The sequence below is a fragment of the Semicossyphus pulcher genome, unplaced genomic scaffold (genome assembly GCF_022749685.1).
Source record: "Semicossyphus pulcher isolate SPU_LCO1_2020_fin unplaced genomic scaffold, fSemPul1.0.p SCAF_16, whole genome shotgun sequence".
NCBI lineage: Eukaryota > Metazoa > Chordata > Actinopteri > Labriformes > Labridae > Semicossyphus > Semicossyphus pulcher.
This window is the reverse complement of record NW_027211670.1, coordinates 13916466-13944370: the sequence shown is the minus strand read 5'-3', so window position 1 is coordinate 13944370 and position 27905 is coordinate 13916466. Positions and strand designations below refer to the sequence as shown.

The window sequence follows — 27905 nt, the reverse complement described above, 5'->3', positions numbered from 1 at the left end:
AGTATTATGTCCGTGGGAAGAATGGTCTGTGATTTATTCTTCCACCCCATCATTTATCTGAGTTAATTTTATCTTAAGCTGGACAGAGGTCATTTTGTACTGTCGCCATGTTACATAATCAAATTTCTGTTTTGTGCTATTCTTCGCAGTATGACTAATTAGCTCTGGACATCCTCAGATTGGTAATGACTGGAAAATCGCCCTCCTAGAGAGGACTTCCATCTTGTTAGGCACAATCACAACGAAATAAACTACGGGCCACTGAACAGGCCGGATTGACTCGTCGGCGTTACTTAAAATAATTAGTTTAAGCTACAGCCGCAGAAAAAGGTGAAGGGGTTCGAATTCAAGTGAGTGAAATGAAGGAGGGAAGTTCGTTAACCTACCAAGCAGGTTTTCATTTCCACCAGATCTGTCTCGAGTTTTCTTTCCTCTGAACTCTTGCCCTTCTTAAATTTAAATGGAAACGACTCACATTAACTTTTAAGGCTTTAATATTTCATGAATGTTGCTTTAACCACCACAGCAGGTTCCCCATGAGCTATCGTAAAACATTTTGCAGGCTGAAATACTTCAGAGTGTTAAATGTTCAACACAGTCAGCAAAAACAGGACTGGAGTCCACCAGAAAAGGTGATGCAGCATTTCTTTATAGGAGAAAATAGTAACATACTCACAGTGACACTTGTGATTCAAATAATTTATTATTTAGCAGTTGCAATATGAAGTTGAACTTATCTTTATATTAGCAATAATACATGTGTCCCCTGATGTCAGCATCCCTGCATTCCCAAATGTTTGTTTCACGTTTAAATATTTCAGTTCTCGATGGGAGAAAGTGGAAGTAGTCCAAAATTGATCTGTGATGGCATTTTGTCACCCAAGCCTATAACGGGCGAATGCGAACACAGTGCAGAGAGGTAAAAATAGTTAAAATTTTACAGTAGTAAACATACAAATCAAATGAGTGTTCAAATTAACAAATATTCAGTAAAAGTGATAGATAAATATAGTGTATCAGAGATTCCTGATTTTTTTTAACCTGTTTCAGGTTGACTGACCATTTGCTAAACCCCAACCCTCTGTCAAGTCTTCGCTCTCACACGCAGTTTACAAACAGCAGCAGATTTACAGACAGTAAGAGATTTACCACTCGAAATTTGATAAAGAATTGGTGCTTGATTTTGCAAGAGGTAGACTGCAAAACCCTTGATTTAGCCAGCTATAAGTTAGCAAGCGAATGAAGCTAACGTTAGCTCCATGAGTCAGCTGAAAACCAGTCTTTGGCTGATATTTTAATGTCCCCAGCTGCCTGATTTTAAAAAGGATGTTGAAGTGGATAAAATGTACACTTTATGGTCAAATACTGTTTATTTCTTTGAGCTAAAAAAAATGAGGCTAAAGCTAAGGTTCCACATAAGAAGTCTTGCTTACACACCTTTTGTGAAACTACAGTGTAGAGAGCTAGCTAGTTAGCTAGCTGGTTCAAGTCCCTAAGTATGATATGGGAAAATGTGAGAAAAAATCACAGTTATTTTATTTTACAAAACTCTGTGGATATTTAATTTACGTACTCATAGACTTTTTAAAAAATGACTTTTAAGAAAATAGCATTTTAGATTGAGGACTAACCAATGTGTTTGGCTAACTAGCTAGATAGCTAAACACTATCTCAGGTAATGTTGGATAGGGTTGCTGAAATACTCTTCCAAATCAAACAAAGAGTAGGACAGAGCTGCTTACACTAGAATAGGATCGACTATGTTACTTATTACTACACAGTGGATGTGCCAGGCTTTTTTTTTTCATGCTAACAGTTGCAGTTTGCTTAAGATCACAGGCTATAAATGCACAGTTTAATCAATTCCTCACACTTTTACTCTCTTATGTTTTTCACTTTCAGAAATGGTTTAAGACACCAACATCCACACTCTTTCAATAACAGATCTAACTGTTGGGGAGAAGACCCACTGACCCACAAATTGTGTCCCCCACTTCTCTCTCATCATGCATGCTAGCAATTAGCTTGATTGCTAATAATGCAGAAATAACAAACCTGCACTTTACGTAATGTTGAGCCGAGCAGCGCTTGTTTGGTATTCTTAATATTAGTTGCCAGGGACCTACAAAAAGGGGATCCCAAAAAGTACAAAAATGATCTTTATTAATGGAATCCAACCATGCTGTGAGGAGCTTTTCTCTTCTGTCCCTTTGAAAATGAATGGGGACAAATAGTGAATTGCATTGAGCCGCTTTTAGTGATCCAAACGCTTGGCAGACCTGCTGTGTCTAGTTACAGTAATGATTGGACAATCGCTGCTTGGGGAAGGGGTTTAGCCAATGGTCAATAAGGTCAGTCTTATTCTTGACTGCCACTTTGGTGCTTTATTAGTTAAAAAAAAAAGTGTTGTCGTTTGGGATTATAAAGTCTTTGATGCAACTCTATGAACAGAAGTGAAAGAAACAAGCACAAGGGTAGAAGTGTGAGAAGTCAGAGGGGGGCACAGATGGTGATCTATCAAAAATGACTCACAGTATGAGCGGATGGATGGCTTATTGGCGTTGTCCTTCTATTTGTGGCAATGGACAACTTGGTAGAGAGCCCGTTAGTTAAGGTAAAATACTGCAAAAAATAAATATCACAGTAGTCTTAATTTATATGCAATGCCCATTAAGCCTGATTCAGTTTTAAAATGTCTTAAAGGTCAGCAGAAGTCAGCGGTCAGCATTCATTCTGCGCAGTTTGGCGGGTAGGTTGTCCTCTGGCCGACCCCCTACCATGGGGATCTGGACTGGGGTTTGGGTTGGAGCAGCGGTGGTGCTAATGGCTGCTGGCAGTCTGTGCTTCTCCAGCTCGCCCCCCTCCTCTGCTTCTCCATCCAAGGACAACAGCTGGACCTGCTCCTCCGGCTGTCCTTGCCTTGCGGCCGGGATGGAGCTGGACCTCAGCCTCTGAATACTAAGCGGAAGATCTCCTGTGCTGGAGGCCTTCCCCCCAGGCAATGGTGGCCCAGACTTCAGCCCCCTCCAGAGGAGCTCCTCCTTGGTGGAGCTCATGCGCTGGAGTTTGCTGGGCAGCCTGGTGGCTTGGTCCTCAGCATGGTCTGCGTAGTCTGCCGACAGGAGCCTTTCCCTGCGGCCTCCACGGCCTCCGTTACCCAGCGGAGGGGAGGAAGGGGTGGGTGCAACAGGCAACGGGTTTGGCGACGTCAATGGAGACTTTTCCTCCTGCTCTTTGACACTGTAGGGGGGCGTAGGTACCTCAAATGTGTTGTGGAACTGGGAGTAGTCGACTCTGAAAAAGCCCTCCTCCAGTGACATAACAGGGAGGAAACGATGACCCCACAAGACCTCGTCTTCAGTGTAAGATGTCCTCGCTTGGCATGTCATTCCTACGATGAAGAGAAAAGACGTATAAGTGTAAAGAGATATTAAAAATACAGACAAGAAAAGACAAAAAATAAGATGACTAAAAGCATTATAACATTATGGAGGAAAAATGTACAGAGAGCCAGACAGGGAAGAGAAATGAAAAAAGGGTAATTGCTCCAGGGAAAAAACGGAGACAGAGATATGAGAAGAAGAAAAAACACGACAGAGATGGGAAGCTTGTGCCATTGAATAATTAAAGACCATGAAATTAAACATTCTGTTAAATATTTCAATGCTCCCTGCCACAGGCTAAATAATGATCAAACAAATAATTAGGAAAATAGAAGATAATTTAAAGTTTAAATGATAAAATAAGTAAAATAAGTTGATCTAACCAGTGGTCTCCACGATGCCCTCCAGGATGACGACAATCTCAAACTGCTCGTTCATGAGTGAGCGCTGCGACAGATCGAAGAACGGGCTCTTGGTGTTGATCTCGTGGCAGATGGTCAGAGGCGACACCAAGAAGAGCTGGTCCGCCCCCGTCCCAAAACCCACGTCCAGCTCACACTGGTCCAGGGGCAGGAACTCGCCTTCTGGGGTCTGCCGAGACTGGAGAGACAAATGATGAGAACGAGTTACATTTACATTTTGACTTATAGCATAATTCAGCAATGTTCTTTTGCTCAAAGGGGGCCACCTCATTAACAACTGAATAGATCGTCATGAAAATTTAAACAGATGAATGATTAAAGATACCCCTGAATTATACTAAAATATTAAATGTATAAAAAATCTAAATAAATGTATGTGGTTTGAATAAGAACCCAGACTCAAAGTTATAATTTTTCTTCTGCCTCAATTTAATGTCAAGACCAGAATTTGACTGATTGTACGAACAATTAAGTTTTCGTTTATGGGAACACAAAAAAATTGGAACCTCGTTAATTCGGATGCGTGGTTTAAAAAGAGGAAGTGCTTTATAATTAGCCGCATTTAAAGGAACAGTTTTATATAATTGAAAAATAGGCTTATTCATTTTCATGCAAAGAATTAGATGCATAGAAAGATACCACTCCCTTATTTATACCATATATATGAAGCTAAAGCAGCAGCCGCCAGCTAGCTAGCTTAGCTTAGCATAAAAATAATGGAGGTTTTATTTACATGGCTTCCGGGGTTTTATGACCCTGAGGATGATTTGTAGGCAGTCTTTGAGGCCACAGCTACAGCTACAATGATTGTATGTAATCTCTGTTTGGTAATATTTGCCACATTCATGGATGTTTTTCATCTAAAACCCATTCCAACTACAATGTATTTTTCTCCACGTGGAACCCTAATGGGAATGTTACTGAGGCAGTGTTAAGGGTCCCGTGAAATAGCTAAGAGAAAGCAATTTTCACGTGTGATTTGACATGGTTCCACCTGACATGGGAGGTGGATCGTGAAGCAGGACAAAGAGTGCAAACCCGTGATCTTAGTTTTTCAATATCCCTTCCATCACCCCAATTTTAACAGCATGCTTTCCTCTTCAGTCTCAGCGTTCATGTTGAAGTTGCTGCAAAATGGTGGCACCTTTGACTGCACAGCTCTGATCTTCCTGCTTCAGCGCGAGTTGCTTGACATCTGCATGTTTTCTAAAATGGGAAAGGGGGTGGCTGAATCTCCCAAAAAATCTATGATGACATTTTTAGGATGGGATATGTGTTTGCCTTTGAGAGCTGGATGAGACGACAAAAGGTTCTCGACGCTGTTGGCAGAGACATGGGAGTATTTTGATCCAAGAATACAAAGAAAAGGAACATTTTGACATATTTTTGGCACATAGTAATAGATAGGGGAACAGTGCATCCAGAACAGGCAACACAACTAAAAAGGTGTTCTTAGGACCTTGATGTTGTTGGCTATGCGCCCACAGGCAGACATGCTCGGTAAAGGAGAGGAAAAAAGTGGTCTCTCACTTCTTCCACATCCCTGACAACATGATGCTGCAACATTGAGACACAGAAATCTCTTACTCTCTTCGCCAGCATATTAGAGTCCGGTGCTTAAAAACTCAAGTGTTAGTCAGGCATCAAAGACAAGTATCATTAGATTATGGAGAAGGCACTAGTGTTCCTCTCGGGTAACCAGGCTCAATCAATTAAAGTACTCTTTTAGCTGTTAAATTAAAACATGGGATTAGGGAGAAGGCTCTCAATGAGCTTATAAAACCTCTTTGCTTGCCAGCTGACCGTCTCTTTTTCCATTTACAAAGGAAAAGGTGTTTGTTTCACTCAAAGGGCAAAGATAAAAACCCTGACAACAATAAAACGCTTAAGTAAGATTCAGATGGTTTTTTTTCTTCTGGCTTGTGTTAACTTGTATGCAGAGTAGCCTCTCTGGCCCTTTGAGTGAGGAGCCACTCGGCCCACAGATGGCAAACAGACTGTCATTTGTATTCACAGTGATGTTGAGGACAGAAGGGTGTGACATTTCACAGGAAGACGTCTGTGCCCGCAGATCCCTGGCCTGCCTTGGTGAGAGAAAGTGTCACCCATCATACTGTATCAATAACGGGCGCTACCAGAATATGCAGACAGGGAGCCTATGTTGCTGACGCTAAATCCTTCCTGTCCCCTAATCGCGCTGGATCGTGAGTGGTTGAGAAAACAGCTGCCTCTGCGATAATTGATTTTGTCTGTAGTATTACAAACCATTGTGCATTGCTTTCGTACCTGATGAGTCTTTAAACACATTAATATGTTTACTTTTTTTTTCTTGTCTGTAGCTTAAAAAATGCAGCCAGCAGGGACCGAAAACAGCAATACCGCTCTCGTGTCTGTACGATAAAAACAAAGCCAACGCCAGCGGCTGGTTAGCTTAGCTTAGCATGAAGACAAGGAAGCAAAACAAGGGAAAATTGCTAGCTTGGCTTTCAATTAAAGGTACCAAAATCCACCGATAAGCACCTTTCAAGCTCAATACTTACAATGTTTAACCTTATTTAATACATACAAAAAAAACATGTTTATCTTCAGACAGAGCCAGGCTAGCTACTTCCTAATGCTAAGCTAGCTTAACCTGTCAGCTGGCTGTAGCCTTAAATATATATTAATTCAGATTGGTATTAATCTTCTCTTAAAATATTAAGAATTTTTGCATAGTTATCTCTTATACCGATATTCTCATAATTGTACTTTGTGTGCCGTAAATCTTCCTGCTGAGTTCATCCGCAGCATCTCTCAGACATTTGGTGTAAAAAAAACCAAAAAAAACAGGCAACATTCAGGATCTCTTAACATTGAAAAATGTTGTTTTGCAATGGCTTTTCTGATTATATCTTTCCTTGAAAAGCTTCCTCCGTTTTCGGTAAGTAAAATGAGCACATGAAATCATTTCAAGAAGCCTACACTGTTTATATCAGAATTTATTTATCTCACCCACTCATTTAAAAATGTAAATTGTCATCAAGCTAGTGCAGGCAGGTGTCCTATTTGTCAGCAATGTTCCTACAAGTCGGTGGAATTGGAAACCAATTTCCTGGGAAGTCATATTTAAGCCATTTTAGTCATGAAAGCGAAGGCTGCTATTTTTCAGATGGTGTTCACAGCTCCTTTGACTAGAACCGTGTATAGTGTTGCAGAAAAATTACGCCTCTGCTGAGGAAGAAGCAACCTTCTCTATAGTGCACGGTTTAAACAAGGTGAGAGCCTTGTGTGCTTTTTTTTTACTACCTGTAAACAGTCAGAGCCACAAGGGGGAAATTAATGGCCTTTGGAAGAGGGTCTGATATGAAGGGAGTGCTTAAATTACTGAGCCACCTGAGAATCGGGTTAAGTGAAAGCAGGCGCTATTCCTGGTGAGTCGCTACTTCCTCAGTAGTGAAAGTGTGTGTGTGTGTGTGTGTGCGCAGCTTTGTATGTGAAATGGATGCAAAAAAAAACCCCGCAAGCCGTGAAAGCTAGAAAAAAGAGTGTGTGTGTACTGCAACAGTATATTTGTATGCGCAAATGTCCATTTATGTTCAGCTGGAAGCTTTGAGCTGCACATGATGCGTAATTTACCAAGGTGGCCATTTTTCTCTGTTGTTATACTCAGGGGTGGGAAGCTTAAATGCTGTAATAATTTTATACTGTTGTGTTCAAGGTTGTAAGTGGTACGGACAATGAATAGTTAAAATCCAATTAGCATCAGGCCATCAAGGTAATCAACATATTTGATTACCCATTAGCCTGCGTCTGACGTTAACGTTTAGCATTCAACCAATTCATAAGCATAACTTCTGTTAGCTTGGAAATGACAGCGTGTTAGCTAACATTACTGTTTGATAGCGTTATAGCCTACGATGGACAAGAAAGGCGTACTAGCATAAGGTTATGTTAGCTAGTAGGAGACTAAATAACATTACTTTTCAGTAGTGTTATATTATGGATAAAAAGGCATTCATTTCTTGTGAACGGTAACATTAGCTAGTAAGTGACTGAATGCAAATATTACTGTCTACTGTCATATGATGGATAAAAAGCATTCATTTCTAGCGAATGGTAAAGTTAGCTAGTAAGTGACTGAATGCTAGCACTACTGTTTGATAGTGTTATAAGATACAGTAAGAGAGACGTAGATATCTAGCTCATGGTTATGTTAGCTAGTAACTGAATGCTAATATTACGATTGTAAAATACAATATGAAAGGCATACATTTCTAGCTAATGGTAATGTTAGCTAGGAAGTTACTGAATGCTAACATTACAGTTTGATGGTGTTGTAGAATAGTATAAAGGATAATTACATTTTTAGCTAACGGTTATGTTAACTAGGAAGTAGTAGAATGCTAACATTACTGTTTGATAGTGTTGTAGAATAGTATAAAAGATGATTACGTTTTTAGCTAACGGTTATGTTAACTAGGAAGTGGTAGAATGCTATCATTACCTATTGTCTGACGGTGGCTAATGGGTTATTAATGATGTTGTTCTAACTTGAAATATGGCCCATTGTCCATCCGTATGTTCACTTTGAATTGGTATTATGAGTTGCTGATCCTTTTTAAAGTGATTAAATATTAACGACTTGTCAGATTCCCTACTTTTATACCATTTACATCCAGGACCATAGCGGCACAAGTCAGAGGAAAGTAGATTCACATTTCAGCTGCCATTCCCAATCTCTATTGAACCAATAAAGCTAATTTAGCTGGCTTCTTTTTGCCTCTTATTTTTCTATCCTCCTTTTTTTCTTCTTGTCCTTCAGAGATAGAATAGATGTGTGGAGTCGTGCTGACATGTCTGCCTGCCTGTCTAGCTAACCCGAATCCATGCCTGTCTATCTGCTATTAGCCCTTATCACTCATCTTCTACTGAGACAAGCCTCTGTTGACATTGACGACCACCACCCAGCTGTCACTCTCTCCCTCCATCTTGTTTGGTCCCATTTTCCATGTTGCTCCTGTTTACAGCTTCTTTCTCTCTTGTCTGAGCTGTTTTTGTGCTCTACATGCACTGCTGGCAAACCTGATGCAAACACATTTCTTCATTTAAAAATCATATTCGGCTAATGCTACACGGGTCAGTGAGCGCACGACTGCATTCTTTTCATTTATTAATGAAATCGGCATTAATATTAATGGAAATTCAAGGACAGTTATCTTGTTAAATTAATATGCATAATAGTTATAGAGAAATGCACACACCTGCTTAGGAATAATAATTTACAATTTGTGGCTTTCATTTTTTATAATAGCCACAAATTGAAGTGTTTCAGCTCAGTGACCTGTGACACAAGGATGTAGCTGCAATAATGAAAGTGTCTCAAATATAACCCACACTCTGAAGACATGGTCTTCCCTTTTCTTTTGAGTACAGCTACATCAACATCAACTTCGCAGATACATTAAATGTCTTTTTTTTAACATTTTATCTCCTAGCCAAGAGGTCTTGCACTCGATAAAGTCTTTTTGACAGGGGCGCACACAGCCATTTCCTTCTGACATCACACTCAGGGTGGGAATCTGACAAATCATTTTACCTCCTGGCATTTGATCAGCAACTGAAAAGAAAATTGATAGTGAAAATCAGCACAGGCCTTGAGCAATTATTTAAGGTGAAGAAAAATGTATAGTAACCCACAACAGCTAGGTCTCGACGGCCTCATATTAGCATTCAACCAATTTATAGCTAACTCTACAATTAGTAAACTGATGTTACTGTAAGCTAGGAATTTTCCTATTGCTTTGTATCATACGACGGAGTATTAGGGCCACATTGAGGGGGGGAAATTCTCTATAGATTTCGAGAATAAAGTTTGATATTTCAAGTATAAAATTATAATTTTACGTAAAAAAAACTCATAATATTACGAGAATAAAGTCGTAATTTTACAAGAAAAAAAGTCATAATATTACGAGAATAAAGTCGTAATTTTACGAAAAAAATATGTCATAATGTTACGAGATTAAAGTCATAATTTTAGGCTGTGGTTAGCCTGTATCTTATTTTGAAGAGTAATATCAGAAGAGCAGCCAGTCACCTGCATTGAAAGACTAAGATCACGAGTCACTTTTCAGAGTATTGATAGTTATGACAAAGTGGTGCTGATGTTCCGAAAGATTAAGTATGTCGTATTTGTGAAACCTGTACTGTATATACTGCAGCTGTTTAGTGTTGCTTGCGGATTACTAGGCAGGAGATCTGCTATGCTTCAATGCTACCGGGTGTGTTCAATAAATACAGCTCCGGCTCAAGTTGTGTTAATCCTCCTGTGCATCATTTACAAGCATAACTTCACAAGATGCTCACTGTTATACTTCACATGTTCCTCATTTTAGTGCCGGTGGCTGGCTGGTCTTCTGATATTTAAAATATTTAGGCTAACAACAGTCTAAAATTACCACTTTATTCTCATATTTTTACAAATTTATTCTCCTATGACTTTATTCTTGTATAATAACGACTTCATTCTCATAATGTTGCGTCTTTTTTCTCGTAATCTCTATTTTTCTATCTTTAATGTGGCCCTGATACTCCGTCGTAGTATCGCATAACACAATTATACTGTAAAATTAGCTAGAAAGAAGTTGAATGCTAACTTTAGCTGTTGTATAAACATAGTTAACATGTTGTTTTGATTTAAAATTTGCCAAATTTCCCCTCCCAATTTTCACTATCCATCATCTTTCAAGTAGCTGAAATTATCAACGTGTTGTTGGATTCATAACTGTTATACAACTTGCAAACCTGGAACACAGCACTCTGACATAACAGCATTTGAGCTTGCCATCGTGACCTGGATGTCAGACAGAAACGGCAGCTGTGTGATTATGGTAAACGGGGGCATAAACTCTGGCTGTAAAGAACCTATGGGCTGAACTGTCAATTTTGTGTTCCCTGTGGACAGACACATTTGGTTTACGCAACTTAAATCGACTTATTTTGGGATTTTGGGTCCGCTTCAGATCAATTCAGCAACTATGGCAGATCCGCATCTCTGACTGACTTCATCTCCAGGGCAAGGGGGACTGAGCCTCATGGGAATTGTAGTATAACCTGTCCACTTGCCAAACCGACAAATAAGACATGATCACTCAGTGCTGAAGTTGTAAGAAATCAAACTGTAGGGGAAATATTCACTCTCACTTCACTGCTCTATTCACAACATTTTAAAAAGTGGACATAAGAAGTTAAACATAGTTAAAACACTGCACCACAATGTGCTTACCTGAGTTTTTCTTAAACCTGCAGTATCCTGGTCCCATAAGAATTTACAACCTATGACTCTCCCTGACACTGGATCGCAGTACGTCACCGTGCGTTTACACAGCTCCATCATTAGGATTTACTGCAGCACGTCTCATTTCCCCACTCAGCTTTGTGGGTAGCCCGCCTCACAATGACCTTGAGCTTATGTGTCACCTGAAGCCGTGCCATTGTCTCCACACTGCAGGAATACTACTACAGGGTGATGTAGAGTCAATTTACTCTCCAATAGCTGCGCTGTGAAGTCTGGTGTCGCTTTATGGCCTCTAAAACATTACTGTGTCAGTTAACATACTTTAAAAGAGACATTAGAACATTGTATCTACTCAGCAGCAGCAGTCCCGCAGTGGCATCCTGGACATTTTATCCACTTTAATAACACATTTAATGTAAAATCAAATAAAAGAAGAAGAGTTTATCTTAAAATCAATCTCTTTCAGTATGATAGTCCACAAAATCCATGAAACTCATAAAACTGCACGTTTTGATTGCTGGCTGTTTGTCCTCGGGGCAGCATCGATGGCACATAAACTGGGAAGCTTTTAGGCCGATAGTAAGCAAAACCCTGCGTCTCTGACCTTCCACCAGCACATTGAATAGTTGCGGACGATTTAATCACCATTTAAACGATCATCTTCCACTGGCACAAATCCCAGATCAGGATCCGCACGTAAATCGAATCAATTGATCTTTGAAAGAAATCCAAGTTCTCATTAACTAAAAAAAATATGAAAAACAAACGGATGAGAACGCTTCAAACTTTCCCCACTCAAGCTTATTTTGCATTGATTGTGTAACACTCAGGCAGGTTGATTTCCTTTAAAAAGACCTTGGAGGTAAACACAGGTACAGCGCAGCTGAAGTACTTTATAATGTACACCCTGCAACAGTACTGCAGCAGTCGACGCAGCTTATTCTGCCGTATGAATCAGATCAGCTCAAACTTTAAGTTCTACACTCTTCCTCTGGGCAGTAAAGGATCAAATTAAAACCATAATCTGAATCATCTGCAGGATCATTCTTAAATAATACACCTGCAGTGGCTCCATGCGCCCTAAACAGCTCCTACTTACAAGATGTCTGTTATATTTTACATCACTATTGGCACTCACTGTGCAGAAAAATCAAGCCAAGGTCAAACACGACAGCGTGTCCCAAAGGTGAATAAAGACGTCATAGAAAACTTGTACAGAATATTAAACCTTCTCACTGTACTGTTGGCCTCTGGAGTAAAAGGAAAAGTTGATGATGCAGCATGTGTGCTTCTGTGATACTGAGCTGAGTAGTTGCGATTAGCACGCCATATATTTCGTCGCTTTTCCAGGCTGTTAATTAAAGAGTCAATGATAATAAAGCTCCATCTAGAGAGAGCTGAGACATTAGCGATGATACATTATTAAATCTGTGTTAAACTGAGTGACTTTTATTCCTCTAACAGTTTCTTTTTACTGTAATCAAAAGCAGATTTAAACAGACTTTTTGGGCCTTGAGTGCAACACAAAGCATTAACCCTATCAGTGCAATAACAGTGATGCTAACACACATGGGAGCTTCCCGGCGACTCTCCCTCGAGGTTCAGAAAGCAAGCTGTCACTTAAGATCACCACGCTGCTCCGCGGGGACGACACAAGCTAAACTAACTCTCCCTGTCACAACAAAGCACCGCTGTTCGTTAGATATCTGCAGGAAAAGCAGAATTCATGTATGACTGCTACTGTGAGGAAACGCAGGCACACGAGAGTCCAAATACCGGATTTTTTGAGATGGAGTTTGGTGCATTGTTGTTGCTATTTTTGCACAAAGTGAAACAAAGCAGCTGTCAGTCATCACTCGTGCAGATAACTCACATATAGGATGCACGTTTAGGCACATAGTCCCCTCTTTCAAAGATTATCATACTGGACCTACTTTTTCTCTCTTTTTTAGTTTCATTTTTTTGTTCGTTTGTTTGAATATGTCGGAATATCTTGTAACCTACTTTCTCATGCTCAAACCCATGTTTTGTACCTATGTCTGTAGCATAACAGAAATGCTGTGATTTAACAAACACTAAATCTCTTGATCTTTGTCACCTCTTGCTACTTCCTCTTAGTGGCATTCTGTCCCCCAGCAAGTTAGATCTAAAAAAAAATAGCCTTTACCACATTGTCTCCCTGAAAGTATAGGAATGGGTTCAATTGATCTTTTAGTCGATAAGCCTACTTTCCCCACCAAGTGTCCCCCAGGGGCCCATTCATCTCATCTGCGGACAGATGAAGCACAGGCTGAACTTAGATATACAGCCCTTTGACAGCCATTCTGCTGACTGTGGGGGGACCGTTTGTGAGGACCCTGACTAACACACACGCGCACACACACTGCAGATCAAGAGGGAGAAGTGCAAACGAAACTGTGAAGCTCTGAAGAAGTTGCTGCTGCAGAGGGTAAATGGAAATGGGCACTCATTATAATACATCTCATGTTAAAACAACAGCCTCTGTAAATCATAGAGACCCTCAGGGAGTGCAATCGATTCTGAAGATGAATGGAAATTCAATGCATGACTAAGTAAGCACTCATAAAACATAATGAGCTATTCCTGGGCAACTTAAACGACTGCCAGTAAGCTCCTGCTTTTATAATGGCCAAAGTAAAGTGTGCCTACATGTGTGGTGAGGTTTTTTTTCTATGTTGTCCTACCTTGATGAGTTTGCACCTGATCTGCGCGGACACCATATGGCTGTTCCGCAGGTTCCCCACGCGGAACATGAGGCACAACTTCCCGTCCCGCTGCGAGATCACCGCGTCCTGGCTGAACATCAGCGTCTCCGCGCGCTTCTTCGGCTGCGACATCTTGATGAACATGCAGCCGATGAGGAAGGCGTCCACGATGGAGCCCAGCAGCGACTGGAAGAGGAAGAGGATGATACCCTCGGGGCACTTCTCGGTGATGTAGCGGTAGCCGTAGCCGATGGTCGCCTCCGTCTCGATGAAGAAGAGGAACGCGGAGGGAAAGTTGTACACGTTGGCGACGCACGGGGTGTAGGACGAGTCGTGGCCGCTGTTTCTCAGGTCCCCGCGGATGTAGGCGATCACCCACCACATGGAAGCCATCACCAGCCATGCAACTGTGTAAGTGAGGATGAAAATGAGAAGGTTCCAGCGCCACTTGAGATCCACTAACGTGGTGAAGAGATCAGAGATGTATCTGCTGGTCTCCCCGCCAAGGTTACCGTGCTGGACATTGCAGCGGCCGTTCTTCTCCACAAACCGCTGCCTCTTCCTCTTCACCGGGGCGGAAAAAGTAACACTCCGGTTGGTGTTCACCACCTGGTAGTCCTCGCCAAATTTCCTCCGTATGGCTGACATTGTTTAGGAATCACCTTAAGTAGCCTACTTGTGCAGAATCCGGCTCTTTACGCAAGTTTGGCACCCCCCTCCAAGAACCATTCAATAGAAATCAGCGCGCGACTCTCATCCTGTGAGATGAAGATGCTCCTCTCTCCTGTAAATTAATCGTAAGTGAGCAGAGATTCTGCGCAATGCATGATTCAGACTCGGTCCGTTACGCACAGGAGTCAACTTTTTCAGGTCTCATCCATTGAGAGAGAAAAAAGACGCATTCAAAGTGGTTTTCAAAACAAAAGCTGCATTCAAATAGCTCCATTCAAAGGCTGCGTCCTTGATAGATCCACGGAGATGCTGCCATTCAGCAAAGCTGTGAGTGTGAAAGCAGCAGCTACAGTGCGCGCTGCTGCCGGAGAGGAACACGTCCTGGTAGGAGTGACTTCAGCTTCAAGAGTCAACGCGAACTGCAGCACGGGCGGCACATTGCTCTTTCAAGGAGGGTGGGGGGAGCTGATGTGGAGTTACACAGAGTTTTGTTCTGATTTTACAGGTTTAAGCAGCAGAGAAAGAAAACAATTAAATCAACCGTGTGACGTCTTTTAGCCTTTCTTCTCTTTTTTCTTTTCTTTGCTTACACCTTAATTTAGAATTAGTTCCCCCTTTCCTAATAACGTCGATGTTGTGGGAAAACACTACTATAAAATCCTGCTTGTAATTGTTGGCGGTTCTTTGGTGCCCCCTAGCGTCACTGCACCGGAAGCAAGCGTGGCATGGAGCCAATAAAATCACACACTTGAAAATCACAATATTTGTTCAGGAGACGGCTTTAAACACAACTCACTTACTATTAATCTGGATTCACAGTAAATATCAAGGTAGCAACTCGTCCTGGTTCAAAAATACTAATTATAATAAGAGTTTTAAAATGTTAAATGATAATGACTGGGATTGGGAGTCCACACATGTAACAATGACATCATAATGAAAAACAATTATATAACTAAAAATTCAACTCACAAGGTAAGCTGACTAAATATTATTAGTAATTATGTTGTTGTTTTTTATGGAAATCACAACAAACAGCAAGCAAAGTCAAAAAAGGACAAATTATTTTCAATCGACATCGTTTAACTATTATTAATCATAACAACAATGGCTACAAGTACCCACATTATATCTATACAGTCAATAAAACATTTGCTAAAGCTTAAAAAATGACAACAGTCCTACTTAAAGCTGCTCAGAGGAACTTTCGCTTTGTGTTTTGGCGCCCCCTGTGGACAAAGCCGTACCTCTCATCTCTTTGCTGATTTTCCTGTAAATGCTTAAGTGGTGGTGTTTAACAACAAATCTCATCCTGCTTTCTTTAACAGTCACATGTATATGTACTCACTCTAAATATTTGCCTTGGAAAATGTAAACAAAGGCAGCGTGCAGTTAATCGCTTCATCTGGCACCTACCCCCTGCCTGCAGTTTCAGGCATTAAAAATAATTATAAAGAAATAATCAGTCTTGTCGCTGATGGTCTGGTTTGCTTTTGAAGCTCATATAGAGTCATCAGAATTTATTTCAGTCTGTTTCATAACCAGCGAAAAAACTCCTCACAGGAGCCTTAAAACATGACTAGACAATGAAATTAAAGAGTTGCAAAGAAGGTTTTCATTTCATGATTACATGGTTAATTATTTCCTATTTAGAGAGTGCCATTAGATATTTCTTCAAACTCAATTTAAAACTGTACTCACTGTAAAATGTGTAAAGTCTGATAGCCATGTCTTAATTCCTCTGTACCTTTCCTTGCATTAGTTTTTGAGACAGGAGGTGAAAAAGAACCTCTGGATTCAAATCATGACCTTTGCTACAAGTCACTGAACAGAACAAATGGATATGGCTTACTGTTAAGGTATTCACACGGTTGGAATGTGTAATTATCGCCTTTCTGCTCCAGGACTAGGTAGCAGGGGTGTATCCAGATTTTTTTGACTGGGGTGGCCCAACTGGGGCACTGGTGCAGGAGGGGGATGAAAAAGTGTGCACATTTATTTACCTTTTTTTGTCTGCACTTATCATATTTATGTTAAAGGTTCAAAACCTTAAGATTTATACAGTTATTACAATCCTGTGTAAAGGTTTCTTTATTAAGGACTCAAAAAGCAGATGTTTCATCAAAAGTCCAATAAACCCTACAAAAGTTCCTTGCAGCCCGTTACAAAAAAGCCTAATAAAGTTGATAGCTTTTTACATCTCTGATGATTCCTTCCATAGATTTGACCTTTAAATGGTCAGTATATGCTGTATGTCAATGCCACCAAATCATAGACCATTTTAGCGCTAGCTAGCGTGATAGCAACTTTAACATTCGGAACATGCTAAACGTTATTTTACATTGCTCATAACGGGTTAAATTGCAGCCTGTTACAACAGAGCCTAATTAAGTGGTTGGAACTTAAGTCCCGCCTCTGACAGGAGAGATAGCCAATCATAGTTTATGGTGTGGCACCTGGGATAGTTGATCAGATTTCAGGGGGAGGCCATGCCACCCCAGGCCACCCCTTGGAAACACCCCTGCTGTTGTTGTCTATTGAGAGCAGTGACGTGATCAAAACTGTATCTCTTACGTGTGCAGTAACACCTCTGTGAAAGCAGGTTATGGATGTAGTCCAGAGTAGAATATCAAGCAACGTTGTGATTTCCTCTATAGTTGATTCCATAATGTCTGTTTATCATCTCAAACTCCAACACTTGCCATTTTAATTAACTGAAAATAAAGGCTTGTGAGGCTGATAGGGCGTCCTGAAAGGGGGATAAATCCATTTGGACTTTGTCCCAGGCTGACAGGAAATGAAGCGTTCCACGCAATGAGCTGTTCAGTATTAGGTTTGTGTACAAACGCAGTGGTTGGGAAAACATTTTTTCTGGCTGAAGTTGTTTTGGATTTGGAAATAATGATGGTGGTTACTTTGGGGATAACAGCGGACAGGTGGCAACATGTGGGACTTGAACTCGGGCCACACAAAAAACCAGAATGTCTACTGATCTGTGTGTTGTTTTTCACCTTCATACAGTAATGGATGCCACAGATTGAAGTGGTTTTCATTCCTATCAGAAATATGCTATGATTCACCTAACAGATGCATTAACGCGATGAGTCATCCTACTTGTATCTCTCAGGTAATTCAGACAGCAGCAGAGTCATCTGATGAGTCAACTCAAATGTAACACACCACAGTCACACTTAACTGTTTTATCGTTTTTAATCTTACTTACAATATTATCTCTTTATCGCATTAAGCACAAAACTACCTCACACGCCTTGTTCTCATGGCTTCAGATCATTCATTTTAAATGATTAAACATGAGGGTGTTTTTGCACTGAGTGACTCTTCCACTGTGACTTTCAGACAGAAAGTCTCTGTCTTAACTTTTTGTAATATTTCTGGCATTAAATATCAAATAAAAGTGAATCAGTGGAAAAAGAAAAGCTCTCAAGGATGATTATGTAAGCAACAAAATAGCCAGTTCTACTCTGACACATTTGGTGCCTCAACATTTTTTTAAATGAATCCATTAAACACCATCTGCATGTCGTGAAGAGTAGCAGGAACACAAACTAACTCCTGACAGCAAAAATAAAGTCTGAACTAGTGACAAAAAAGTTGCAGTCTCCTTTTTCATATATGGGTTTTGACATGGCCAGATGTGCCTTTTAGCGGGCCTCGGGGCAAACATTGGGCCCCTGTTGGCCCCCACTTTCACCATTTATTGAGGAATATGCACAGAGCGAGGATTAAACTACATTTTGTCATGAGGTTGAGCAACACAAGTAATATTGTAGGACCAACATTAATTGATGAATGAATGGCTCTGGCGTTTGGGGCCTTTGGGTAGAGGATGTACCAATCTCATACCACACTGGATTGGTATTGGAGGTATAAAGGTTTTTAATTTGGGTTTTTAAATGTATTGATTTGTATCTGTTGATAGGCTGAGTTGAGATATCCAGGGAGAAAGGTCAAATCTGTGCATTCCTAATTTGTTAGGTGATCAAACTGTGCAGCACCTCTGACAAAATCTTACAAAGCGGAACAATATATATCTATATTATCATTATTATAGTTATTGCTAATACTGGTCATATTTCTATTATCATTATTTGCATTGCTATTATAAGTCTCTTTTATCTGTTTTTATTTGTGTTGCTAAATGAATATCAGACATTCATTCATACAATATACTGCCTAAAATATCACAACAGTCTCTTTATGTCACAGTCTTTAAATTTAAGGACTTTTAACATTTGGTGCAGGGGAATTGTACTGTGTAATATTTAATTACCAAATTAGGATATTAAAAACAGAAGCTATGTTTCCTGGAGTCCAATCACACACTGCAACACATAATAACATTTCAAATAACAGAAAAACTGAGTTAAAAATCAAAATAACAAAAATAACATCACAAAAAGTCCAAAACATTTTACAGGAATGTAATATGTTTGATGGATTCACTTTAAAAAATGTCGAGGCACCAAATTTGTGTCACTGCAACTGGTCATTTTGTTGCTTACATAATCATCCTTGAGATCTCTTCTTTTTCCACTGATTCACTTTTATATGAAACTTAATGTCAGAAAATATTACAAAAAGTTTAAACAGAGCTTTTCTGTCTGAAAGTCTTTCACCTTGTTAATGGTGAACCTTGAAATACATTTTAATAGCTCCTTTATTGTGTCCTAAATTGCATACAAAGACAAAGACTTTCAGGACGCCATATCGCTCTACATTGCAGTATCTGTTTATCTTCATGTGGCATGTGTGTTTACATTACTATAGACCACAGGGCTACTTGTGTTGTCCAGTGAGGTTCTCTCAAACCTCGGTAGCCTTCGCCTGTCTCCTCTCACGACCCGTCCGCTGCACCCATAATTCCCCGCGCCAAGACAAGATGGAAGAAAGCAGCCACCGCCGGAGAACAATGTTTTGGCAATAAAACCCCAAAGCGGCGAATACGAAGATCATACAGACACGTTTGAAACCATCTGCGGTCATGTGTAGGTGAGTGGGAAACTGAATTGGCTTTTCTTCCTTACAAATGTTTTGGCTTTGTCGAGATTTAAGCGACGGGATTGTCTGGCTCGGCGCAAACGGAGATGCACTGAGACCCAGCATCATTGTTTCTGTTGCATGGGCCATAATGCGGGTTTTCAGTCGGGGCAGCTAGCGGCTAACGAGCTAGCTCATGGCAGCTTGATTGTTATAAACACAGCTGCCTTTGAGCGTAGGCTTGAATTTAGCTCGGTCATCGGATCTGAAATGCACATGTGTCGCACTCGCCGAGGAATGCTTTGGTAGCTAAATTGGTAAGCATCATCCGGTTGTAATTATAGCTAAAGTTAGCTAACAATAAATAGAGCGCGAGCGTCGCTCGAGCCAGACAGATTTGATTTCACGAGCGTCATCAAAGCTGTGGAGAATGAGCAATGTGTGCCTCTGACTTTAAAGCAAACTTGCTGTTTGATTTCTAAATATTTACTGTTGTTATATTTCTTTTAAAATGATTTCAATTTAGGATGATTCCCTCCATAGAAGTGCCCTTTAAATGGTTATTATCTGCGTTAATGCCATCAAACTAGCGTTAGCTAGCTTGATAGCAACATTAACGTTCGGTAACGTGCTAAACGTTGTTACATTGCTCATAACGGATTAAATTGTGAATATTTTAATTCTATATGCGGCTTATTTTAGACTACAGAACTTTTTAATTTAATGCAGCTTTATTTGAATGTCTGAATGATGTTTGTAGAGCTTCTGAGCCGATTGTTTTGATTGAGGACGTAAAGGTGGGTTGATTGTGTCTCATTGTGGCTAACCGGCTAGCTAACTATGCTAACTAGCTGGCTAACTATTATGCATCACAAAAGCTCATCCGCTCGCTGCTGAATTCAGTGTCGCGTAGCCAAATGGTCGGCTGAGCTAGACTAAACAATAAATTCTCACCCAGCCATTCTTTCATGCTGGTTTCGTTACAAGTACGGCTTAGTCACCAGATTGCGCCTGCCTAAAATGACTGAGATTTCTGCCTGGATTTGACCTAAATATCGTTTGTTTTAGGCGAGTGTAGTGAACCGCTTAATTTCCTAATATTGCAACCAATGCCCCCTAGCCTTTGATTCATGTTGGGTTATTAGACAATGATGGCATGTAGTGTTGCCCAACATGCATCGAAGTGCGAAAACCACAGGGATGTGTAAAAGCTATCAAGCTTACTACTGCATAGATTTTATTTTGGCTGCAATCCAAGTCACATGTAGGGCTAAATGTCGCAAGTAGAACAATACGAGACATGTGCACCTTTTCCATTCTTATATTAAGCAGAATTTCCAGACACCTTTTTATTGCTTTAACCTGTATTTTCCAGAGCTTCAAAATTCACAAACCTTCATAGATATATATTATTAATCCAAAATGTGTCTTCATCGAGCTTCTTAAAACATCTGTTGTATTTTACCTATGCATTCATTAAATGCATTATTTAAGCTACCTTTTAAAATGACTTCAATCAATCAAAGGTGCTATTGACAATTGTACTTGTTTTTTTATTTTCTGTCGCTTTCAAGCTCAGATTGGTGACATCACCCCTTTTATTCAGGTATCTTTCACTGTGGTAGAGATATAGAAGTGGAGTGCTTGATTTTGTTGCTAATGTCTACAGCCCATTGAGTGTTTTTGCACTTAAGAAAATAAATATATTAATGGTATTTATTAACATCATGGCTGAATATTTCAGAATACTTTACTGTATTTCACAAAGTGACACTAAGCTAGTATTTTTTGCTATTTAGAGGTTTTTTCATGATTATTTGTTCACTCTGTAACTTAAATGTATTTTTGCGAAGTACTTATTGAGGTTTCCAGTTGCTGTGCTCAGTGTTACGTTAGGTAAAGCCTAATAAATCCAATTAAGTAATTAATGGCGGACTGAAAGGAAATTCACAGAACATTGTATTGCACACAGTACAAACTGTGAAGTCTGTGTAGAAGTCACTCAATTTCCTAAAGAGCTAAAAGATCAGATGTTATAATTGAGACTTGGAACAAAATGTGACAATTGCTTTGGATTCTGTACTTATTGTCTAAAATCATTAATACTTTGCTTTTTTATCTACCCTCTCTTTCAGGATATTCTCCTCCTGCATTCCTTTTTAGATTTATTGCCCTCCTTCTTCCCTGCAAAAAGCAAAACCACCACCATGAGTATTATCCAGGACAAATTAGGCAATGAGTTTTTGCGCAACGGTGGCATGGACCCCAATTTTGCACCGGGTATGCTTATGTTCAGCCACCTGCCCCCTGTCACCAGCTTTACGCGGCTGGCCTCCCAGTCAGTTATGGGCGAGCTTCCCCAGGAGATGATCCTGAAGAAAGAACGCGACTCACCCCCAGAAAACCAGGGTGCCACGGCTGTAAACACAGGGGGCTTCCTCCACAGCATGGGCATTAAGCAGGAGAGGCTAAGCGAGCTGGATTACCGCATGCCCCTCTACGGCGGAGGTGGAGGAGTTGGGGTGAACTGTGTAGGAGGTGGCGCGGGGAAGAGTGGTACGGACATGCCGGACATGTCTTTCGGCAACCACCACCAAAATCACCAGAACATGCTGCTCCATGACCTCAGCCTCAGCAACGTTCGCTCCCTTGGAGAGCCGGTAAGAACGGGCCGTGGGTCTAAATATTCCCTCGTATTTAATATAATGTTCCTTTTTTACTGTCAGCAGGAACTCTCATGTACAGGCTTGTCTTTTGCAGTAATCACTGGTGCCTCTATTTGCCATTTATAGACTGTGGTATAATTAACATGTTGTCTGTCCTTAGATGCCTGGAAGACCTGGTAAAGAGCCAAAAGAGCCCTCAGGTAGAAGAGGGCGGAGAAGCAATGGGGATGGGCAGGGAGGCAAGGCAAGAAGGAAACGCAACGATGCTGCAAAGGTAGACCTCTTGTTTTCACTTTTCACTACAGAAGTGTTTTAAAAACGTGCATGGAAAGACTGTTCTCACACTTTTGATGCTTGAATTAAATTTGCTGTGCTTATGCAGTGTGGAAAAGTCAACTGTTTTTTACTTACCAGTACTCATGGGTTCTCTCTTATAGGCTATGATGATGGATGCAGATGGAGCCTGCCTGTCCCCCAACTCAAAACCACATATCTGTGAGCACTGTAATGCTGCCTTCCGCAGCTCCTACCACTTGCGCAGGCATGTGCTCATACACACAGGTGAGAGACTTTAGCTGCTCGTCAGTGCTCTATTCGTTTTACCCGGTCGGTACTTCCCTAGAATTTCTTAAGTCACCATGTCGAATCCAGTTACATCAACCGCTCAAAAGCAGAACTGATTCAGCTGATTCCAAATTCTAGTATGCTCATGTTGACGGTTCCTCTTGTACAACCAAGAACTGTTTTGCAGGTATAATGCTTTATTACCAAGGCTTAACACAGAGGAAAAAACGACAAATACCATAAATACAAATGTCTCTGTCAGAGCTCGGCTCTCTTCAGTGCCTGTCTTGTAAAGTTTCCCTTCACTGTGGGAGCCTGGGGCCTAGTTTCAAACCAGACAATCACTAGAGCCAGCAATGACTCGACGATTACTCATCTATTTCTGGACGTCTTAGTCATTCTGTTTGCTGGGAATTCCTCATTGGTTCTTTGAACTTGAGCTTATAAATCATTTAAAGGAAACTTCTTCTTTATTATTTACAGCCGGAGTTTGTTACATATCCTTTCCTATTGTTTTTTCCGCTTTCATCCGAGTGTAACTGCCTGTGGGTGGTAAAGTCTGTGGGCTCAAGAGAATCAGGATATCACAATAATGACATGGGGAAATAAGGTTTTCTTGAATAAAATATTTTCCTCAGCTACTCTAAATATATGATGCAATACAGTTCCTTTAATACGTGTTTAAATATCGTAAATGTTAAAGAGTTAAGAATGTGAATGTGATTGATTTCCAAGGTGTTATATAAAATGCCACTGCTTCATTACTATTGTGAACATATATTAGTGCTTACAGTTATGTCACAGACTGGGCGTTAATTAATGTGCTGCGCGGATGGTTGTACTCTTGATCGCACAGGTGAGAGGCCTTTCCGGTGCAGTCAGTGTAACATGAGCTTCATCCAGAAATACCTGCTCCAGCGGCACGAGAAGATCCACAGTGGTGAGTTGCTGCACTTGGATATCTAACGTTCCATATCCCTGTTAGTGGTGTGACAAAACCCCTAACACTGTCTTGTCTGTCTTTTCGCAGGAGAGAAGCCTTTTAGCTGTGACCAGTGTAACATGCGATTTATACAGAAGTACCATATGGAGAGACACAAAAGGACACACAGTGGCGAGAAGCCATATCGCTGCGATACCTGCCAACAAGTAGGCTACATGTTGTATTTGTACTAAGTAGCTTACTGCTGTTTTGCCTTTTAATCTTGTGTTGGGCCAGTTGGCTTTTTATACACTTCCTGCTTTTTTAAAGAATTGTTTAAAAAGTTGGTAGTATCAGCATCATTAGCACGTGCACAATTCTAAATTTTGCTTTGCTCCAGCTCCAACACTAAAATCCCTCATAAAGCCGGGCTCAGTGGGATTAGTTGTGTCAGAAAAGGTCAGGCAATAAAACGCTCCCTCAGGTAATTCAGTGGTCTCAGAAACTAATAATAATAAACTTAATTTGTATAGCACCTTTCAAGACAGAGTTACAAAGTGCTTTACAAAATAAAATACACACAATCACATAAAACAGCATACAAATACTGAGACATGGAGCAAAGACCTGATCTGCTTTACAAGTCGAGATAAAGCAGAGTCTCGATAAAACCCATAAAAACATGATCAAAAAGAACAATTAGTCAAGATATTAAAAGGTGTGTAATAAAAAAATGATACGTGACAAAAAAATAAAATAAAATTGGCAAGCAACAGGTTTACTTTCAAAAAAAAAAAGCCTTCCTATAAAAGTCGGTTTTAAGAAGGGATTTAAAGGAGTGCTTGCAAACCTAAGTTCCTCAGGTAGGATGTTCCACAGCTGTGGGGATTTAACAGAAAACGCTCAGTCGCCTTTGGTAATAAGGCGGGCTGTGGGAACAGTAAGGAGGGTCCTACCAGAGGAGCGCAGGTAGCGGCTAGGCTAATAAGGTACAAGTAAATCACTGTTGTAAGATGGAGCAAGGCCATGTAGGGCTTTAATTAAAATCAATCCTATAGCTGACCGGTAACCAGGAAGTTTTTGACTTTTGACTAACTAGTCAACTAGTGAGGTACATCTGGAGTATATTTTGTTTTTGAAGGATTTAAGGACTATACCACTCAGTGGACACTAAGCTTGTGTTTCTGTCTGTCCACTTTCAGTTTTTCTCAAGAACAGACCGGTTACTGAAGCACAAACGGACTTGTGGAGAAGCCATAAAGAAGGGCCTGGACCCGAGCATGCTGGAGCTCAGCGAGTCAGAGCTAGGCCACGGCAGCTATTCACTCACTCAGGGAAACTCTACCACCTCCGGACGCAAGAGGGCCAAGTCCAAAAACGGTGATGGCAGTGAGCGCAAGAGGAAGAAGAATGCCTCGGCATCAATGGCAGCAGCCTCATCCTCTGGGGGGATGGCCCGTGACCTGGGCCTGCAGGACTTCAGCATGGAGCACCCCTCAGGCTCGGGCCCGTCCATGCATGGACGCACTCCCAAATTGGTCTTTAAAAAAGCTGGTCGCAAGGGTCTGGACAAGGGCCTTCTCTCGCTGGAGGACGGTGCCCACGATCAAAAACAGTTAGGCCTGAAGCCGGGCTCCATGGATCATGTCGAGGGTTCTGGCCTTGATAACATGGGTCTACTCCAGGGAGCCGGGGGTAATAAGGGGCCCACCACCAGCAGCAACTACGATGATGCAATGCAGTTTGTGAAAAAGCGGCGCTACCTCCATGCAGTTAACAATGACTATGGAGCAGGCTCGCTGCACATGGCATCCCAGGGCGGCAGTGTAATCCAGGGCTCCCTTGGGCCCGAACCCACGTTGGCCATGCTTGACTCCTCGCCTCTGGACCTCAAGCATGACAAGTCCGGCATACCAGATGAGGTACTGCAAAGTCTACTCGACCATTATAGCCATAAACCGGAGGGGACACACCACCATGATGTGACTTTCGACCTGTCGGACCACCCACACCACGTGGACCTGCAGCCGGCAGCGCCTGTGACTCCAGAACTGGAAGATGACTCGCCCAACGGTGGGGACAAGACAGCAGTGATGAGTGAGTACTCAAAGTTCCTTCTGCAGGCCCTGGAGCGCACCAGCCATAGTGGACCCTTCCCCAGCCTTGGCCCCACAGGGCCTTTCCCAATCCTGTCCAGCAGCTCCAGTCCCACGGGGCCCCTGTTCTCTGACAAACACGTCTACACCACGTCTCCGCTGGATTGTGGCTACCCGCCTGCTGTCTCCTCCCCACTGCCCATCGTCGCCCCTTCATCAACCTCCTCCTCGTCCTCCTCCAAGTCCCATTACGGCATGCTCGTCGGCTCCCCCTCCCAGGCAGGCTACCACCTCAGCTTGGAATCCACAGGCCACCAGCAGCTGACTCCATCTCAGGAGCTTACTGAGCAGTTGGAGAAGCAGCACTCGCCCGGCACCTTCAACCTACCTCCCCAGGACCTGACTGCCTCGGCAGAGGGCTCCAAGGGGCAGCAGCCCAAGCCAGGAGGAGCTGCACCCACCAACGGCTCCAGCTACCCAGACCTGTCCCCGCTGAACCCCCCTAAAGAAACCACGTATCAGATCGAGAACTTCGCCCAGGCATTCGGCTCCCAGTTCAAGTCAGGGCGGCGGACCCCTCTGGGCTACGGCAGTGATCCTGGGGCGGAGGTCGACCACCGAATACGGACTCCAGTGTCAGAATTCTCAGGGTATACCAGTTTGTTAGCTGACGTCAGTGAGCCAGTGAGTACAGGATCAAAAACCCCGACAAGCCAAAGTTTCAGATAAGGGTCAAACGAGGTGAATCCAGTAGGGGGCTGTTCTGTTGCTGTCCATACGGTCCCTACACCCATCCTAATTTTGTTCTTGTAGCAAAGTTTCGTTTTTTAAACACTGCCATTAAATGTTGATACAAATGACCAGGGAGGGTCTTCCATGGCCTCAAATGCAATTTTTTAAATATTCTCATTTTTATTATGTATTTAGTCGCTCAAATTTTGTTTAAGAGTAGTGTTTTTGATATGAACGTACCGTAGATTTAAATGTAATTTAAAACATTTAGAGGGTAGCTATGAACTTGCTTGATTTTTTTTTTTTCTCTGAACTATTGTGTTTTACCAATCATCATACCATTGTAAAGTAATAATAAATAATGTTGATAATTTCAATAATAACATTTGTGGCAGGGAAAGGCCCAGAATTCAAATGGCAAAAAAGTATATATTGTCTGTTACAAGAAACGTATTAACTCAGGAAAATAGGCAAAATTGTGTAATAAGACTTTGTATTATGAGATGCAATTAGCACAGTTTTTACAGGTGTACTTTGAGACTACAAAGCTTTGATTTTGTTTTTGTGTTTTGTTTATTTTTATTTTTTACTTGTCAGAACAACAAATTTCAATACATGATCATGTTTGGTTTCTACTGCGTGTAGCTTTGTTGAGATTATGGTACTGTTGTGTCAATGTGAAGACATCCACGTTTCTTTTAAGAGCCACATTTGTACACGAGGTAGTATAAGTTGTAGTGGAGTTCAGACCATGATGCAGACACGCGTCTAAAGTGAAGAGGGCGTTCGAACATAACTGACTGTTAATTTGTCAGCTTGAAGTGTCAGTTAGTGATGCCTGTCAGACCGCACACTCCTCTGTTTGTGCCCACCAGTGGCCAGTAGAAAAGGCACAGCTTAGATTAAATTAATTCTCATTGCTGTTACATCTGTCTCTAAATGAAATCTGGGATTTTTTTTTTTTTACATCATTTTATTGCTGAAATGATTTATTTCATTTAAAAAAAAAAAAAAGTCACCACTTTTATACTTCACGCCTTGCTGTTCTCTTTTTTTTTTTATGTCAGTGGAATCAAACAAGCACTTTTTAAACAAATAATCATTGGAAACGACAACAACCCATTCAATTTGCATATGTGATCCGTGAATATTATGCTAATGGTTATTAATATTATTTTAAGAGGAGAAAACTGTGAAAAGGGGTTGGGAGGGAGGGGGGGTGGATGGCGGATGGGTGGGTGCGAGGGAGGGGGGGTACAGGGAGGGCTGGATTATTGTTGAACGGGTGTTGGTAGGGGTTGACTAGGCATGACCATGGGCATCTAAATGTATTTTGTTGCTTTTTCTCAAGGGTAGAAGAGAGGGGGAGGGGGATTTTTTTTTCTTACGGTTTGTCGGGTGATGTAAAAAGATGATTTGCCATAATTTTGTTATACAATATTTTGAGA

At 41.3% G+C, this 27905-nt stretch overlaps 2 protein-coding genes across 2 annotated transcripts; one reads left to right on the top strand and one right to left on the bottom strand.

The window, feature by feature from the left end:
- Positions 1 to 706: 706 nt before the first annotated feature.
- Positions 707 to 14455, bottom strand: LOC138593138 (G protein-activated inward rectifier potassium channel 1-like). The gene is made up of 3 exons (XM_069664006.1): positions 13787 to 14455; positions 3767 to 3983; positions 707 to 3391 (listed from the first exon to the last, which is right to left on the bottom strand). The coding sequence occupies exons 1-3, from the start codon at positions 14453 to 14455 to the stop codon at positions 2715 to 2717; spliced, it is 1563 nt and encodes a 520-aa protein (XP_069520107.1). The 3' UTR covers positions 707 to 2714.
- A 4933-nt stretch (positions 14456 to 19388) lies between these two features.
- znf281b (zinc finger protein 281b) lies at positions 19389 to 27637 on the top strand. The gene is made up of 7 exons (XM_069664535.1): positions 19389 to 19489; positions 21613 to 22137; positions 22304 to 22417; positions 22581 to 22704; positions 23564 to 23647; positions 23738 to 23856; positions 24832 to 27637. Exons 2-7 carry the CDS (start codon positions 21685 to 21687, stop codon positions 26452 to 26454), a joined length of 2517 nt encoding a protein of 838 aa, XP_069520636.1. The 5' UTR covers positions 19389 to 19489; positions 21613 to 21684; the 3' UTR covers positions 26455 to 27637.
- The last annotated feature ends 268 nt before the right edge of the window (positions 27638 to 27905 follow it).

What these genes read in the sequence shown, in the direction of transcription:
- LOC138593138 (XM_069664006.1), bottom strand. Translation starts at nt 14,455, where the DNA reads ATGTCAGCCATACGGAGGAAATTTGGCGAGGACTACCAGGTGGTGAAC. An exon ending in TCAGGTGCAAACTCATCAAG is followed by an intron (nt 3,984 to 13,786) that starts GTAGGACAACAT and finishes TTGTCTCTCCAG; the next exon opens with TCTCGGCAGACCCCAGAAGG. An exon ending in GGGCATCGTGGAGACCACTG is followed by an intron (nt 3,392 to 3,766) that starts GTTAGATCAACT and finishes TCTTCATCGTAG; the next exon opens with GAATGACATGCCAAGCGAGG.
- znf281b (XM_069664535.1), top strand. Translation starts at nt 21,685, where the DNA reads ATGAGTATTATCCAGGACAAATTAGGCAATGAGTTTTTGCGCAACGGT. An exon ending in AACGCAACGATGCTGCAAAG is followed by an intron (nt 22,418 to 22,580) that starts GTAGACCTCTTG and finishes TCTCTCTTATAG; the next exon opens with GCTATGATGATGGATGCAGA. An exon ending in GCATGTGCTCATACACACAG is followed by an intron (nt 22,705 to 23,563) that starts GTGAGAGACTTT and finishes TTGATCGCACAG; the next exon opens with GTGAGAGGCCTTTCCGGTGC.